The sequence below is a fragment of the Giraffa tippelskirchi genome, chromosome 10 (genome assembly GCF_054371585.1).
Source record: "Giraffa tippelskirchi isolate mGirTip1 chromosome 10, T2T-mGirTip1v1.2.pri, whole genome shotgun sequence".
Classification (NCBI taxonomy): domain Eukaryota; kingdom Metazoa; phylum Chordata; class Mammalia; order Artiodactyla; family Giraffidae; genus Giraffa; species Giraffa tippelskirchi.
Genome location: NC_137284.1, coordinates 20,851,128 through 20,868,794, shown reverse-complemented (window position 1 = coordinate 20,868,794; position 17,667 = coordinate 20,851,128). Strand labels below are relative to the sequence as shown.

Here is a 17,667-nt window from a genome sequence, read left to right as displayed (position 1 = left end):
ACTCAGTCACCCGTTTCCAAATATTATCTAACTAGCTTCGCCCCCTCCCCTTCGAGTTTACCCGCGGTTCTTTAAAGACCCTGAGAGCCTCGGTCTGGGCACACCTGGGCCTCCCCTCCTGAGATAAACCCAACTCTCTCGCTGCCCCACGCGAGGCGTCATAAGGGCGGTAGAAAGGAGTGGAGGAAGCAGACAGGCCGGGGTTCCGGCCCAGCAGACACCTGCAACCTAGGCCCGGGCGGCAGAACCCGGCTCCTGCCCGCGGATCCTTCGCAGACCTAAAGAAGGAGGCGCCGGGGGCGGTCCTGCGGAGGACGCGAAATCTCGGAGTCCGCGCAGGCCGACGGACGGGCAGGGGTCGGGCCGAGCGCGGCCGCCTCACCTGCACTTACGTGGGCCTGCAAGAATAACCGCAGCACCAGACCCAAGACAAACTGCGACGCAATCATGTTGGCAAGAAACCGTCCCCGCCACGGAGGCCTGCAGGCATGGGCGCCAGCGAGGGCGGGGCCGCGGGGCGGGGCGGAAACGGCCTGACTCCGCCCTTCCCAGGCCAGTCAGTCTGCGAAGCCGTCCGCGGCCGCCGGGCGGGCCCGTTCCTCTCTTCGGCCACCGTAGTTGAATGAGGGAGCGTGGGGGCGGGGAGGAAAACGGTTTCCCGGCAACGAGAAAAAACAACCGGAACCATCGGCTCCAGCTCTGAGAGAATCGTGAGGTGAGGCGGTTTACCCCATTTCCTCTCCGAAATAGAGACCTCGCCTTCTCCCTTCGTCTCTGGTATTTTCTCAGAATCCCACCCGCAATCTGGGAAGCCGAGGTCGGGCTGGGAACCCAGTAGCCCATTCTGCGAGTCTGAAATCCCAGATGCTCGACGTCCCGCCCCCCCCACCCCCACACCCCCCCCCCCCCAGGATACCTATGGTCCCTCTCCGACCGCCCTCCACTCCCCACATCGGTCCAGGGTTTCTTCCTCTTCACAACCAATGATTCAATGCCTCACCTCCTGTTCCGTCAAAAAAAAAGGAGAAGAAAGCCCACAGACTCGGCCTCTTTAGGCCTTCTAGACCCCCACCGAGACCCCTACCACGACTTCCGGCCTTATTCGGCAGTGACGCTGTCACAAACAGGCCAGGTCCCTGAGTGTTGTTTGCAGACTCAGTAGCCCAACCCGCTGCTTAGAAGCTACCTTTATCAGGCCCTTGTATGCTAAGAGAGAAAACAAAACAAACAAGCAAACAAACAAAAAAAGTAACAATCCCAAACCTTTTGAGGCTGGAATTGCAATGTCGTGACCTTGCCCCCAGCTCTCTCGCCCCACCGCCTCTTCCACAAGTATAGAGATGCTTCGACGAGGCATCCTAGGCCATCCTTCAGAAGTGGAAGACAGGAGAAGGACTGAGTCTGAAACATACTCATTCAACAAGTTAGAGTAGTTTCAATGACTTAGTTCTTTTTTTAAAAAAAAAAAACCTTAAACAGGGTTTTTTCGGCAATTTAAGATGAATTTTTAGCAATCATTCTCTAAATTCCTGTGGGATAGGAGAAATTACCCTCTTAAAGACAGAAAGGGAGAGAAGAGAAAGTACTTAGTATCATAGTGAAAATCTGTGATTTTTGTAATTTTTGAAAATGGTTTCACCTATTAAATATTTTTTATGTTCTAATAATGGAAAATTTCAAAACTCTTTGTAAGAAATGGACGGACTTGGGTTGTATTGGAGGGAAAAGGATTGAAGTCCAGAAATTTGGGGTCTCAGAAATAATTTGTGGTCTTAGTTGTGATTATCTGAGTGAAATGAGACAGATTTAAAAACAGTACTCTTTCATGAATCTCTAGGTACAGTCGACAGTTCCTCCCAAGGAGATGTCGATTCCATTTTCCAACACCCACTACCGAATTCCACAAGGATTTGGAAATCTTCTTGAAGGGCTCACACGCGAGATTCTGAGGGAGCAACCGGACAATATACCAGCTTTTGCCGCAGCATATTTTGAGAATCTTCTAGAGAAAAGAGAGAGTAAGCTTTTTAAAAATAGACGTTTAAAAAAGAGAGACCAGACGTTTGATTATGGTGAGACTTGCTTAAGATCAACGTCATTCCACACAAATCCTTTATGAGGCAGGAAGCTTTCAACTAACAGTTCTTGTTATTTGAAACAGCCTTTGGGGTTTCACTAGTGATAAAGTACCCAACCGGTAATACAGGAGAGTTAAAAGACATGGGTTTGATCCCTGAGTTGGGAAGATCCCCTGGAGGAGGGCATGGCAACCCACTCTAGTATTCTTGCCCGGAGTATCCCATGGACAGAGGAACCTGGCAGGCTACAGTCCATGGGGTCGCAAAGAGTCTGACAGGACTGAAGCGGCTTAGAACACACGCAGGTGCCTTGAATCACATTATTTCACATTATTGAAGATTACCAGTTTATCACCCAGACCTTCTTTATATTTCTCATGGACACATGGGGTGGAACGGGAGCTCAGGAGAATACCCAGCCTAGCTCTTTTCCTGCATACTGTTCCTTTGCCTCCCAGGTGGTTGACTGTCTCTTCTTCCTGGGAGGAGGGTTTGTGGTTTTCTTCATATTTTGACTCTCCTTACTTGAAAGTATTATTAAGTGTTGTAAAAAAAAAAAAATTTATACTCCTTAGATTAAATAAGTTAGTATTCATAGGGGTGTGTGAAACTTCCTCAATAAAGGTACAGAGAAAAACTGCTTTGAAAAGTGAACTTCCAGCTTGGGAAAGTAATTTACATTCTTTTTCTGTATTTCCAAGGTCCCATCCTGTCCAAAGACTAAGATCATGCTAACTTTTTGGCTGAGAGCCAAAGCAGAGTTTCTTCACTTCCATAAATAGAATTTCCAAATTCTCAGCTATAAGTTTCTATTAAAAACCCTGACTAGAACAACCATTTTGTTTAAGCTGTTATCGTTACTTTTGATAACAGTATTCCAACAGAGTAGTAAAGGTGCCCCTGGTGTGGCTCAAAGGCAAAGAATCCACATGCTGATGCAGGAGATGCCAGTTTGATCCTCACTGGAGGATCAAACTGATCCTCAGTTTGATCAGGAAGATCACCTGGAGAAGGAAATGGCACCCACTCCAGTATTATTGCCTGGGAAATCCTTTGGACAGAGGAGTCTGGCAGGCTACAGTTCATGGGGTCGCAAAGAGACACAACTTAGTGACTAAGCAACAAGAAACAAGAAATAGTCATAAACAAACATTCCATTTTAATCGTTTCACAGAGGGAGGAAACCTACCATGAGGCTTGAAGTGAAACAACGCCCATACACACTACGTAGCTCCACCTCCTTCTGCTCTTTGCTCTACCCTAACCAAGCTCAGAATCTCTGCCAATTTTCTGAATTGCTGGTCTTTTCCATTTCCGGTCAGTGTGAATATTTGTTACCCAATCTGAAACTTAAATGCCACTAAAAAAACTATTAAGAGAAATCCTTTAGATTAAGGGGTGAATTACAATGAACATTAATTTTCTTATTATAACATTAATTTTACAAACTCATGACTAAAAAGTCTTTGTTTATTTGATTTTAGACCTCAAAAACATCCCATTACAAAAACATGTGAGTCATTTGTCACCAGATCATGATAATTAAAGTAACTGGTGATTCAGATTAATGGTCTCAGAATACAAATTTTCTAACTGATAAAAAATGGGTAAAACCATTTGGAAAAATGTAAGTACCACACCCATTTCTACTCATGTAAACGAGGTGATACAAGGATCAGAATTTAGTCTTTCCAAAAAGACAGAAAAGAGTCCTCTAGCCTAGTCTCTCACAGAGTGCAAGAATTCCCTTGCCAGCATTCCTCATAGGTAATTACTCTTCTTTATCTTGAAGATTTTTTTGTGACAGGAAATGTTTTAGTATATGACATAAAGTGGTATCAAAGCTCTAGGGAAAAGATGGGCTTTTATTAAATGATCTTGAGATAAAGATGTTAAAAGATTAAATTGGATCTATTTCTTACATCATATACCAGGATAAAGTTCCAAATTGATCAGAGATTTAAATATTTAAAAAAATGAAACCATACAAATACTGGAAGAAAGCATGGATGAATTTCTCTGTAACATAGAAGAGGAAAAATTTTTGCTAGCTAAGTTAGTATACTTTAAGAATCCAAAAGCAATTAAAGAAAATATTGATAAAATTGGCAACATAGAAATAGATTTTTACTTCTACAAAAATCACCACATGGAAAATAAAACTACAAATGATGGAAAAAAATATTTGCAAATTCTATTACAGTGGGTTAATAAATGTACTGAATAAAAAGCTTGTCAAAATCATGAAAAGAAAACAACAACCGTATATTAAAAATTGGGCAAGTGACATGAGCAGACAAGTTGCACAAAAATAAGTGCAAATGACTCACCCTTAACATATGAAAATGTACTCAAAATAATCCTTGATAACAGAATAACAGAAGCCCAAACCAAAACTACAATGAAGTTCTACCACCTGCCAACAGGACTCCACTCATCAAGTTAACAAAAAGTCAGAAGTGTGCCAGTTTATTGTAGGCAACACTAGAGAGGAAATAAGCACTCATATACATTGCTTGGAGGAGATGCAAAATGATAACAATCCCAAGGAGGGGACTTAGCAATATCTACCAGATTATATCTATTTTTACCTTTGACCCATATTTTATTCACTTCATTGTATTGTTACTTAGGAAGCAACGCAAATATTCATCATAGGGGATTTTTTTAAATAAACTTGAGTAAGTCTGCACTACTGATAAATGTGCAGCTGTGACAAACAAAAATGAAATGAGGAAGATCTCTATGATGCTATAGAGTGATCTTCAGGGCATATTAATTGAAGAAAGTAAGGTAGAAGAAAACATGTTTAGTATGCTACCAATTATCTAACAGGGCTATTGATATGAATACATAACTGTTCACTTATATTTTTAAATGGAGAATAAATCTTTATAAAAATTATTTTTTACCCCTGCCAGGAGAAGGAACAGTGTGGAAGGAAAAGCATAGAAGCTAGACTTCTCTGACTGTATCTTAAATCAAATCATGTATGTTGAAGGTAGTTATAAAAATAGAATTAAAATTGTTCAGCAATTTCTAAATTTAGGAAATTTCAGCAAATTTCTAAATTTAGAAGTAAAATGAAATAAATGAACCTAACTAGTATTAAATGGGTAACATGACCACAGAAAAAAGAATTATGTCATGTTACTTTATAACACAGTGCTTTGTGCATTCCTGATGCCATGCAGAGATACTCCACATCCAAGGTAAGAGAAAACCAAGTAAGACGGAGGGCACTGAGAGAGGGGATCAGAGGGCAGAAAGCCTGAAACCACAATCACATACAACTAGCCAATCTGATTACATGGACCACAGCCTTGTCTAACTCAGTGAAACTAAGCCATGCCGTGTGGGGCCACTTAAGATGGACGGGTCATGGTGGAGAGGTCTGACAGAATGTGGTCCACTGGACAAGGGAATGGCAAACCACTTCAGTATTCTTGCCTTGAGAACCCCATGAACAGTATGAAAAGGCAAAAAGATAGGACACTGAAAGGTGAACTCCCCAGGTCGGTAGGTGCCCAGTATGCTACTGGAGAACAGTGGAGAAATAACTCTAGAATGAATGAAGGGATGGAGCCAAAACAAAACCAACACCCAGGTGTGGATGGGACTGGTGATAGAAGCAAGTTTCGATGCTATAAAGAGCAATATTGCATAGGAACCTGGAATGTTAGGTCTATGAATCAAGGCAAATTGCAAGTGGCCAAACAGGAGATGACAAGAGTGAATACCGACATTCTAGGAATCAGCTAACTAAGATGGACGGGAATGGGTGAATTTAACTCAGATGACCATTATATCTACTACTGTGGGCAGGAATCCCTTAGAAGAAATGGAGTAGCCATCATAGCCAACAAAAGAGTCCGAAATGCAGTACTTGGATGCAATCTCAAAAACGACAGAATGATCTCTGTTCATTTCCAAGGCAAACCATTCAATATCATGGTAATCCAAGTCTGCCCCGACCAGTAACGCTGAAGAAGCTGAAGTTGCACAGTTCTATGAAGACCTACAAGACCTTCTAGAATGAACACTCAAAAAAAATGTCCAAGTAGGAAGTCAAGAAACACCTGGAATAACAGGCAAATTTGGCCTTGGAGTACAGGATGAAGCAGGGCAAAGGCTAATAGAGTTCTGCCAAGAGAACGCACTGGTCATAGCAAACACCCTCTTCCAACAGCACAAGAGAAGACTCTACACATGGACATCACCAGATGGTCGACACAGAAATCAGATTGATTATATTCTTTGCAGCCAAAGATGGAGAAACTATATACAGTCAGCAAAAACAAGACCGGGAGCTGACTGTGGCTCAGATCATGAACTCCTTATTGCCAAATCCAGACTTAAATTGAAGAAAGTAGGGAAAACCACTAGACCATTCAGGTATGACCTAAATCAAATCCCTTATGATTATACAGTGGAAGTTAGGAATAGATTTAAGGGACTAGATCTGATAGAGTGCCTGATGAACTATGGACAGAGGTTCGTGACATTGTACAGGAGACAGGGATCAAGACCATCCCCATGGAAAAGAAATGCAAAAAGCAAAATGGCTGTCTGAGGAGGCCTTACAAATAGCTGTGAAAAGAAGAGAAGCAAAAAGCAAAGGAGAAAAGGAAAGATAATACCCATTTTAATGCAGAGTTCCCAAGAATAGCAAGGAGAGATAAAAAAGCCTTCTTCAGTGATCAATGGAAAGAAATAGAGGAAAACAATAGAATGAGAAAGACTAGAGATCTCTTCAAGCAAATTAGAGCTACCAAGGGAACATTTTATGCAAAGATGGGCTCAATAAAGGACAGAAATGGTAGAGACCTAACAGAAGCAGAAGATATTAAGAAGAGGTGGCAAGAATACACAGAAGAACTGTACAAAAAAGATCATCATGACCCAGATACCTAGAGCCAGACATCCTGGAATGTGAAGTCAAGTGGGCCTTAGGAAGCATCACTACAAACAAAGCTAGTGGAGGTGATGGAATTCCAGTTGAGCTGTTTCAAATCCTGAAAGATGATGCTGTGAAAGTGCTACACTCAATGTGCCAGCAAATTTGGAAAACTCAGCAGTGGCCACAGGACTGGAAAAGTTCAGTTTTCATTCCAGGCCCAAAAAAAGGCAATGCCAAAGAATGCTCAAACTACCACACAATTGCACTCATTTCACAGGCTAACCAAGGAATGCTTAAAATTTTCCAAGCCAGGCTTCAGCAATATGTGAACCGTGAACTTCCAGATGTTCAAGGTGGGCTTAGAAAAGGCAGAGGAACCAGAGATCAAATTGCCAACATCTGCTGGATCATCGAAAAAGCAAGAGAGTTCCAGAAAAACATCTATTTCTGCTTTATTGACTATGCCAAAGCCTTTGACTGTGTGGATCACAATAAACTGTGGAAAATTCTGAAAGAGATGGGAATACCAGACCACCTGACCTGCCTCTTGAGATAACTGTATGCAGGTCAGGAAGCAACAGTTAGAACTGGCCATGGAACAACAAACTGGTTCTAAATAGGGAAAGGAGTACATCGAGGCTGTATATTGTCACTCTGCTTATTTAACTTCTCTGCAGAGTACATCATGAGAAAGGCTGGGCTGGAGGAAGCACAAGCCGGAATCAAGATTACCAGGAGAAATATCAATAACCTCAGATATGCAGATGACACCACCCTTATGGCAGAAAGTGAAGAAGAACTAAAGAGCCTCTTGATGAAAGTGAGAGAGGAGAGTGAAAAAGTTGGCTTAAAGCTCAACATTCAGAAAAGTAAGATCATGGTATCCTGTCCCATCACTTCATGACAAATAGATGGAGAAGCAGTGGAAACAATGGCTGACTTTATTTTTCTGGGCTCCAAAATCACTGCAGATGGTGACTGCAGCCATGAAATTAAAAGACGCTTACTGCTTGGAAGGAAAGTTATGCCCATCCTAGACAGCATATTAAAAAGCAGAGACATTACTTTGCCAACAAAGGTCCATCTCGTCAAGGCTATGGTTTTTCCAGTGGTCATGTATGGATGTGAGAGTTGGACTATAAAGAAAGCTGAGCACCGAAAAATTGATGCTTTTGAACTGTGGTATTAGAGAAGACTCTTGAGAGTCCCTTGGACTGCAAGGAGATCCAACCAGTCCATCCTAAAGAAGATCAGTCCTGGGTGTTCACTGGAGGGACTGATGTTGAAGCTGAAACTCCAATACTTTGGCCACCTGATGTGAAGAGCTGACTCATCTGAAAAGACCCTGATTCTGGGAAAGATTGAGGGCAGGAGGAGAAGGGTACCACAGAGGATGAGATGGTTGGATGGCATCATCAACTCAATGGACGTGGGTTTGGGTGGACTCCGGGAGTTTGTGATGGACAGGGAGGCCTGGCGTGCTGCAGTTCATGGGGTTGCAAAGAATCGGACACAATTGCGCAACTGAACTGAACTGATGGATATAGCCTAAAAACAAAATGAAGTTTAAAAAAAATCTTAAATTGTTTTCATTTATCCCTGTTAATAATATTACAGTATAGTTATTTTGAAGTTTTTTATACGTTGTAAGACATAGCAAATAATTAACTATCCTATTGGTATTAGAAATAGGATTTTTAGTTTAAGAAAAAGTACATACAAAATATAAAAATGAAAGAAGTTAATAAAGTCCCATAATTCTAAATTTGAATTGAAAAGTGTCAGTGTGACTTCATGGTGTATTTTCTCTTTAAAAAGTGAGAGTATTATTTTCTAGCTCTATACACTTTTGTAAATGCCTCAAAACAATGACCAGCCCAGTACCAGTGAGCCCTTGGTCCCTAGACTGTGGCCTCTAACTACCATTTTCCAAAAACCAGGGCTTCCCGGAGAACTAACCAATCCCATGGACTGGGCAGAAAGTAATCAAGATTAGCCTCATCACCTTGTTGTACCAGAAAGTAAGAAAACTATCAAAGATTATTACAGTTGTTTCCATAGGACTCAGGAACATCTGAACACCTGAATAAGCTCATACTGGCCAATTTTGGACAATTAGAACATCAGTAAGATGAATAAATGCAGGGGATTGAAATTCATTCCATTTCTTAAATGTTCATTAGTTCATAATTATTTACTGAAAAGCAAAACAAACAACAACAAAAAACTCATTGAGAGGATCCTAAGGAACTTACTTATTAATCTAATAATTGGTAAATAGTCAAACCTCTAACCTGCCTTTACTGTAAGAACTGTATTTCAGGGTAGCCAAATAGGTAAAGTATTTTTTGTTGCATACTCCAGAAATAGAGAAGTAATAATCAAATTAGGACATTGCCATTTTGTAATCCTAAAGAAATTATCTAAGCAATTCATTATCAATGGGCCCATAAAAACTGTGAAAAAGAGAAACAACCAGATATACATTTCCTAAGAGAATTATACCATGCTACCTATAAAGTATTCTTGGGGAAAAAAAAAATCAAACCTGAATCAGATCAAACCTGTAGATCTAACCGGAAATATACAGGAAATTCAAAGGCAGAGGAACTTGTTAAAAAATCATAATGGGAATGGAATCAGAAATATCCAAACTGTGGAAAACTCCAAAGGAAAAATGACTTAATTTCCTCAATAAATAAATGGCAAGGAAAAAATGTGGGGTGGGAGATAGGGAGGTTTCAATTAAAAGGGATTTAAGACCTTACAAAAGGTTGTGTGTTTGCGTCCTGATTTGAACAAATCAACAGTAAAAATAAATGAATAAAAATACCCTAGATAATGGAGCTTCCTAGGTGGCTCATTAGTAAAGAATATGACTGCCCATGCAGGAGATGCAAGAGATATGGGTTTGATCCCTGGGTCAGGAAGATCCCCTAGAGTAGGAAGTGGCAACCCATTCCAGTGGTCTTGGCTGGAAAATCCCTGGACAGAGGAGCCCAACAGGCTACAGTCAGTGGGGTCGCAAAGAGTGGGATACGACTGAGCAACTGAGCACAAACAATACTAGATAATGGGAGGAGTTCGGATAGTTGATGATATTAAGGGATTATTGCTATTATTTTTAGGCGTGATAATGGCATGGCTTTATATCTCAGAGATGCATACCGATGCAAGTATTTATAGATGAAATAGTAAGATGCTTGGGGTTGGCTTGAAAATAATCAGAATAAAGGGCAGGAAAATGAATGAAGTTACAAATAAGATCAATCATGAGCTTGTAATTATTGAATCTGAGTAATGTGCACTTGGAAATTTGTTATATTATTCTCTCTACTTTCTAAGTCTGAAATACTTCATAATGAAAAGTTAAAGAAAAATTCTATTTAAATATAAATGCTTCTGTATACCTGACTACATAATATGCCCACTTTTTTTTTAAGAAAAAACTTCTCCCATCTTTCATTTTTCCGAATTTCCTCACTATTCAGCATTTATTTTTATACATTTTTTCTTGTGTTTACTAATACATAATAAGTTTCTATAAGTATATAATAATATATTTCTCTACTGATATTTAAGTATTGGCATTTGTTCTCTACCACTCCCATTTTATTATAACCTCTATGAAGGCACCAAGTAGGTTTTTTAACTGCCTTTCTAAATATCCTCAAGGGTTCATCTGATATTTAATTCATCATCATCACTGGTTATATCCACAGAACTAGGCTCTGTACAATGTCAATAAAGTTTTCAAGGATCAGTAAAGGACCTATAATTTGAAAAAGAAAGCATTTTATGTTACTAGTCTGCATTTACCTTAATGAACTTCAAAGTAAGTCTGGAATTATATTTTTGTTATTTAGAAACCAGCTTTGATCCAGCAGAATGGGGGGCTAAGGTTGATGACCGCTTCTATAACAACCATGCATTCAAGGTACGGTCCCGATAAGCTTTTGGATTTGGTTAATACCTCTCCCTGTCTCCAATACAGAGATCCTTGGGATCACCCATAATCATGAATGTTGTGAAAGGCATTACAAATATCTTATGAAGTCTTTTTAATTGTGTTATTCTTTCTGGAAAGAAATTCTTTTGTAAGGTATCTGAATCGTGTACCATACTTAGCTTAAATTCACAGATGATCAACAGGAAGAATGTACTTGAAAGAGTTAGAATAATTACTTTCACTTATTGTTCAAATGTTATTGAGTATCACAGTGCTTATCAATAGCAGATGTGCAATAAACAGTGGTTGAATTAATTATTGCTATTTCATAAAATAAAACAATTATTTTAAATAAAACAAAACACATAAAATAAGACAATTATTCATTATTGTTGATATCTTACAAAAGACTGATTAGAATTAAAGATGGTATAGAGCCTTCTCTACTAAGCCAATCTGTTCAGATTCTGAACTCATCTTCTTCTCAGTAGCATTCTCAGAACCAGCCTTTCTCAACCAAAGCTCCTCGAAATAATTAAGCCCTAAGGCTTAAATGGAAGGAATCAATGTCTCTCCTTTGTATCAAGAATGATTATGTTTATGTACCATCCTTGGGAGAATTGAGAAAATAATCACTTAAAGCATTCTATGTTCTGTGACTCCAATGAGGAACACTGGTTGAGAAAGGCCATGTGTGATCCAGCATCTTTGGCACCAACTTGGAACTTGGTGGAAATTCAATCTCAAGCTCTACCCCAGGTCTACCAAATCAGAAGTTAAATTTTAAAAAGATCCACAAAGTAACTTGTAGGTACACCAGAGTCTGGATGTAGTCTGAGAAGCACTACTTTAGACAACCATAATGATACATTAGCCATGAAGCATCAGCAGGTACTAGAATCAGTTAACAGAAGTCAAATTTTGAGGATGTTACAGAGTAGATTTGGGCGATTTTCTGGGCAAATCCCACTGAGACTTATTCTGTGAATTCAAAAGTGAAGTTCCATTCATTTGTGCCTGCCAGATATAGGGGTGTTCTGTTTATTTCCATCTAACTAGATTCTCTGTGTTCCTGTTTTATTGAAAGCAAAGGAATAATGTTGAAAATTTTTAAATCTTAAGTCACGTAGCATTTTTAGAGTGTTTTTTCCTTCTCTTTTGAATTCTAAAGGCTTTATTTGATTAGCTTATAAGTCCTTAAATTTATGTTTTATGAATTAAAGAAGCTCTTCCCATAGGTTGTGAATTAACAGTCTTGTGGAGGAAGATTTCAGTAACCATGTCCAGATAGAACTGGTTTCCTTTTTTTCCATTTAAATCCTTCCCCACAGCAAAACTTACTTCTTTGACTTAGTTTTTAATTTACAAACTTCATTAAAAAGTCAACTTGACCTCACATTATGGAACAAAATAGGGTTTATTTCATTCCTATTTGAGGAACTATTGGCATCTCTTTTTCATTCTTTGTTCAAGGTTCATTACAGCATCATATCAAGTTTTAATGTAAGACAATGGTTTGTTTTTAATATAAAACAATATTACACACATTCCAAAAGCAGAAGGTCAAACTTTTTTTAACTAGTTCCTTGGTCTTTAATATTTGTTTATGCTATTCCCTTGAGAGTTTTCTTTTTTTATCCAACCAACTTTCCTTGTTTAAAAATAATATGTATTTAATTTCTAGTGCTTATCAATAATTTCATCTTTAATCACCTTTAAACAGTTTGATCCAAGACTTTATTGTTTTGGAAACATTACCTATTTGGACCTCTCCCCTCTCTCCAGGAGCAAGAATCACCTGAAAAACATGAGCCTGGAAAAGAAAATTCTCAGACATCTATGAAAGAGAAGACAGCCTTAGTAAGTTATATTTTCCATGCACTGTTGGGTTCCTACAAAAGAAATGGCTTCACTCAATTTAAAATTATACTCCAAATATGAATCCAATCTCTTATCCATATTGCTAAAATAATGATTTTGCTTTCTATATAATTAACAACAGTGATGTACTAACTGCTGGATCATTTTTAGCCCTGCCCCTTATAAAGAAAACTCATTCTTCCGCTTATAAAGAAAATCTTATTTTCCAAGACTGTCAACAGATGGGGAAAATTTCCCCAAGGAGAACAGACCGAAATCACAGTCTCAGCCTTGATCCTTCAGATTCCACTTCCAGTTGGGGAACTTTTTACTAATCGAGGCTGTCCCCACCACACAGTGGCAAAGGTTGAGACATAACAAAGGAAATTTGTTATGGGGAAATTATTCTCATGCGGAATTACTTATTACAAGTCAAATTAAATGGCTTCACTCAGTGACCCCTACTCATCTGCCATGCATTTCACTCTACAAAAATGACTTTCTGCCTGACGGCCTACATCCAAGCAATGATGGGTTAGGCTCCGTCCACCCTCAAAAGGCTTATATTCAGTGATGTGCTAAAGCTAGCTCTTAAGAGACAATTGTGCACATATCTACACCACCCCAAATATCATTTTGATATTTGAAATCAGCTATAGTGAGAGTATTAAGATCATCATAAATATTACAGATCGGGACTGTTTTTTCCTGAAGAGCCAGTTGTTAAACATTTACTATAAACATATCACTGTCTATATGCTTCATCATCCAGATCCAAGAGGACCAAGCCTAGTGAGAAGAACTCACTGTCTAGTGTTGAAGGCCAGACTTCTGAGTTTCTTTTCATATATTAATGTCCCAGTTAATTACCCAATAACTGGCACCCAAAATGGGCATCCCCCTCCCCAGTGGGGTATGACTTTTCCTTATAACCTTTATAATTCATTTCAGAGCAACTCCATCTGCTTAACATGAGCATAAGGTACACTGGGAGGTCAGGAAATAAGGCAGGGAGTGTCCTTTCCTTACATCTCTAATAGATGCCCTTACACAGGTTTTTTGACTTTGAATTTTGGTCCCATTGATTTCTGACTTCAGCATAATTCATTTGCCCATGTTAGGCTATCATCTCAGAGAATTTTATACCAATCTGTTTGTATTTTAATAAAGTTCAAGAGCTGGATTTGCCTCTTTGTCATGTGGGGGAGAAGGGGTTTAAATAACCCAAAGGTCCATTAGTAGGAAAAGGAGTAAATTAAAGTACATCAACGCAATGGAATACAATGGTGGCATTAAAAAGTGGGCAGAATTATGTAGTAAATAACATGGAAAAAGATAGCTAAGATTCATTGTCACATGGAAAAAGTAGTTGCAAAACATTGTGATTAGCATGATCTCATTTCTTTAAATAAAAAGGCAAATATATACCCATATGTCAATGGGTGTATATAGAGATATATAGATATATAGAGAATTTGATATATAGAGAATTTTATAAGGTTATATATACTTCATCTATAATAATGGTTACCTCTTAGGTATAGAACTTTGTAAGACAGAGAAAACCTTCATTACCACTGTACTAACTAGCCAATCTGATCAAACGGATCACAACCTTGTCTAACTCAATGAAACTAAGCCATGCCATGTGGGGCCATCCAAGACAGATGGGTCATGGTGGAGAGGTCTGACAGAATGTGGTCCACTGGAGAAGGGCATGGCAAACCACTTCAGTATTCTTGCCTTGAGAACCCCATGAACAGTATGAAAAGGCAAAAAGATAGGACACTGAAAGATGAACTCCCCAGGTCGGTAGGTGCTCAGTATGCTACTGGAGAACAGTGGAGAAATAACTCCATGAAGGATGAAGGGATGGAGCCAAAACAAAACCAACACCCAGTTGTGGATGGGACTGGTGATAGAAGCAAGTTCCGATGCTGTAAAGAGCAATACTGCATAGGAACCTGGAATGTTAGGTCCATGAATCAAGGCAAATTGGAAGTGGTCAAACAGGAGATGACAAGAGTGAACATCGACATGCTAGGAATCAGCGAACTAAGATGGACGGGAATGGGTGAATTTAACTCAGATGACTATTATATCTACTACTGTGGGCAGGAATGCCTTAGAAGAAATGGAGTAGCCATCATAGTCAACAAAGGAGTCCGAAATGCAGTACTTGGATGCAATCTCAAAAACGACAGGATGATCGCTGTTCATTTCCAAGGCAAACCATTCAATATCATGGTAATCCAAGTCTTTGCCCCGACCAGTAACACTGGTCTTTGTTGACCAGATCATTACTTTGTTAACAAAGGTCCATCTAGTCAAGGCTATGGTTTTTCCAGTGGTCATGTATGAATGTGAGAGTTGGACAACAAAGAAAGCTGAAGGCCGAAGAATTGATGCTTTTGAACTGTGGTGTTGGAGAAGACTCTTGAGAGTCCCTTGGACTGCAAGGAGATCCAACCAATCTATCCTAAAGGAGATCAGTCCTGGGTGTTCATTGGAAGGACTGATGTTGAAGCTGAAATTCCAATACTTTGGCCACCTCATGCGAAGAGCTGACTCATTTGAAAAGACCCTGATGCTGGGAAGGATTGGGGGCAGGAAAAGAAGGGGATGACAGAGGATGAGATGGTTGGATGGCATCACCGACTCAATGGACATGGGTTTGGGTGGACTCTGGCAGTTGGTGATGGACAGGGAGGCCTGCTGTGCTGCGGTTCATGAGGTCACAGAGTTGGACACAACTGAGCAACTGAACTGAACTGAACCACTGTACTTAAGTTTTTAAATGTATATGTATCATTTTTAAAATTTAAAAAATATAGTAAAAGCTATATGTCTATTGACCTGTACACTTAAGATGTGTGCATTTCACTATCTGTAAATTATATCTGTGTTTTTTTAAAGAAAGAAACTATGTACAAAAATTCAACTAATCATGTTAAAACTGATTTTGTCTAATTAAATGGATTCCTCTGTGGCATTTCATTTTAAATGTATGGTTCTGATTAGCTAATCATTGAGAATTTAAGAATACTTTAATCCATTTTGTGTCATTGCCATTCTTTTGAACAGCACACTTACTATTTTTCTTGGCATTTTTACCTTGCTTCAAGGATTCTGAGTTATTTCCCCCCAAAAAAATGTTGAATAAGAAGCTGTTAAATAGGAGCTATTTCAGGGGGTAAGAAATTGACAGTGATCTTTTATTGCAGAGACACATCAAAGAATGACAAAACAAAATGCCTACTATCTCGGCATTCACTGTTTGGTACATAGGGGCTTCCCAGGTGGCTCAGCAGTGAAGAATCTGCCTGCCAATGCAGGAGACAAGGGTTCAGTCCCTAAGTTGGGAAGATCCCCTGGAGAAGGAAATAGCAACCCACTCCAGTATTCTTGCCTAGGAAATCCTGTGGACAGAGGATCCTGTAGGGCTACAGTCCATGGGGTCGCAAGGAGTCGGACACAACTTAGTGACGAAACAACGACAACATTTGGTACATATACAATGTGATGATATGTAACATTCCCTCAGGAAGCAATCCATCTCGATTGTTACATCCCTAAATTTATTAAATTTAGGCATTCCTTTTTTTGGCATCAAAATATGGGGGATGTTTAAAAGTCTCTTACTTGTTCTCCTTTCCTGGAAGGAATCTCCTGAAGAAGACAAGGACACGGAGGAGAATGCTGCTCTCAAAATCCAGGCAGCCTTCCGGGGACACTTAGCCAGAGAGGAGGTAAAGAAAATGAAATCGAGTGATCTTGAAGCAGAGAAAACAGAGGAAAACGAGTGAGGAGACTGGCTTTACCCCCACAGAAAACAAGAAAAAAATCCAAATCCATCAACCTTGTGATTGTCTTTTTTTCTTAGTAAGTGAGATTTGATGTAGTGGAATAACATTTGTTGCTGTTGTGAAAAATCTGTCGTGAGCATTTGTTTAATAAACATGCCATTGAACACAGGCCTCTTGAAGATTTCTCTGATATCATGAGTCTTATTTATACTTCTCCCAAGTGTATGTCTAGAGACCCTTGGATTTAGAGTTACAAAGCTGGATTTAGAGTGTCTGACCTAACCATTATCTAATGAGTAAATATTCTCTGCCACATCCCTGAAAAATAGTCCTTTGTCTCTTGTTTCACTCTGAGTAGTAGAGAATTTCACTGCCTTTCTAGAATAGTCCATTTAGTTTTTGAGTCACTCAAACTTATTAGAAAGATAAACTGAGTCAAAAACCTGTCTCCCTGAAAGTTTCACTCATTGGTTTTCATTTGTCGTGCATGCAGACAATCTTTTATTGAAAAAATGTATTGAGCACAATTCATGGTCTGGGATTCAGTAGTAAACATCTGCTCTTACACTCATGCAGCTGGCGGTTTGTTGTTGTTATTTTTCTTTTGTCTTGCTCTCCAGAACTGCACAGAACAAGACTAATACATAATATTTGCAAAAAAACAAGACCTATCATAACGTCATAGATGCCCTGTTCTTTAGCTAAAATTTTCCAAGTTTCTTTAAATTGTAAAATGATAATACATGTTTCACAAACTCAGAAGCCTATGCCTTTTATTTTTCAGTGAACCACTAAGGCTCTCAGTGCCTTATTTTTGGAAAGTTTAGTTTTCCTTTTTTGAGGCTTCCCCACCCTTGAATATCAAAAAGACTGCAGGGTTCATGTCTTAAGCCAAAAGATGCAGTTCCCTTCCCAGAATAAAATGGAGAGAAAATGGAGTCTTATCTTTTAATTAGTGCTGTTGCCATCTACCAGCAGACTAAGGTAATGTTCTGCCTGCTTTAAGAGACAAAGACTTTTTCCCTAGTGAATATTTAACAGGGCAAAATAAGATGCCAGTTATTCAGGATGGGG

General features: G+C 39.3%; 2 protein-coding genes across 17 annotated transcripts in view; one reads left to right on the top strand and one right to left on the bottom strand.

Moving 5' to 3' along the window:
- Nucleotides 1-497, bottom strand: part of SIAE (sialic acid acetylesterase) — a 35,937-nt gene extending 35,440 nt beyond the window's left edge. For 12 of the 15 annotated variants that reach the window (XR_014066945.1, XR_014066946.1, XM_081535089.1 and 9 more), the window contains exon 1: nucleotides 383-497. Coding sequence is in view for 8 of the 15 variants with exons in the window: in XM_081535080.1 (XP_081391206.1) it covers nucleotides 383-449 (67 nt within the window). In the remaining 7 variants the exon portion in view is untranslated. Of the gene's footprint in view, nucleotides 1-61; nucleotides 132-278 lie in introns of those variants that run through there. The other 3 variants (XM_081535093.1, XM_081535094.1, XM_081535087.1) reach the window with 2 other exon arrangements.
- Nucleotides 498-657: 160 nt separating this feature from the next.
- SPA17 (sperm autoantigenic protein 17) lies at nucleotides 658-16,772 on the top strand. 2 transcript variants are annotated; one of them, XM_081535165.1, is made up of 5 exons: nucleotides 658-715; nucleotides 1,838-2,018; nucleotides 10,845-10,915; nucleotides 12,713-12,787; nucleotides 16,450-16,772. In XM_081535165.1, the coding sequence occupies exons 2-5, from the start codon at nucleotides 1,865-1,867 to the stop codon at nucleotides 16,591-16,593; spliced, it is 444 nt and encodes a 147-aa protein (XP_081391291.1). In that variant the 5' UTR covers nucleotides 658-715; nucleotides 1,838-1,864; the 3' UTR covers nucleotides 16,594-16,772. The 2 variants fall into 2 exon arrangements, with proteins under 2 accessions (XP_081391291.1, XP_081391292.1); XM_081535166.1 differs by having other exon boundaries at nucleotides 658-777.
- The last annotated feature ends 895 nt before the right edge of the window (nucleotides 16,773-17,667 follow it).

Excerpts from the sequence above, each read along its gene's own strand:
- SPA17 (XM_081535165.1), top strand. The coding sequence starts at position 1,865 with ATGTCGATTCCATTTTCCAACACCCACTACCGAATTCCACAAGGATTT. Across the intron at positions 10,916-12,712 it reads ATAACAACCATGCATTCAAG|GAGCAAGAATCACCTGAAAA; the intron begins GTACGGTCCCGA and ends CCCTCTCTCCAG. Across the intron at positions 12,788-16,449 it reads TGAAAGAGAAGACAGCCTTA|GAATCTCCTGAAGAAGACAA; the intron begins GTAAGTTATATT and ends CTTTCCTGGAAG.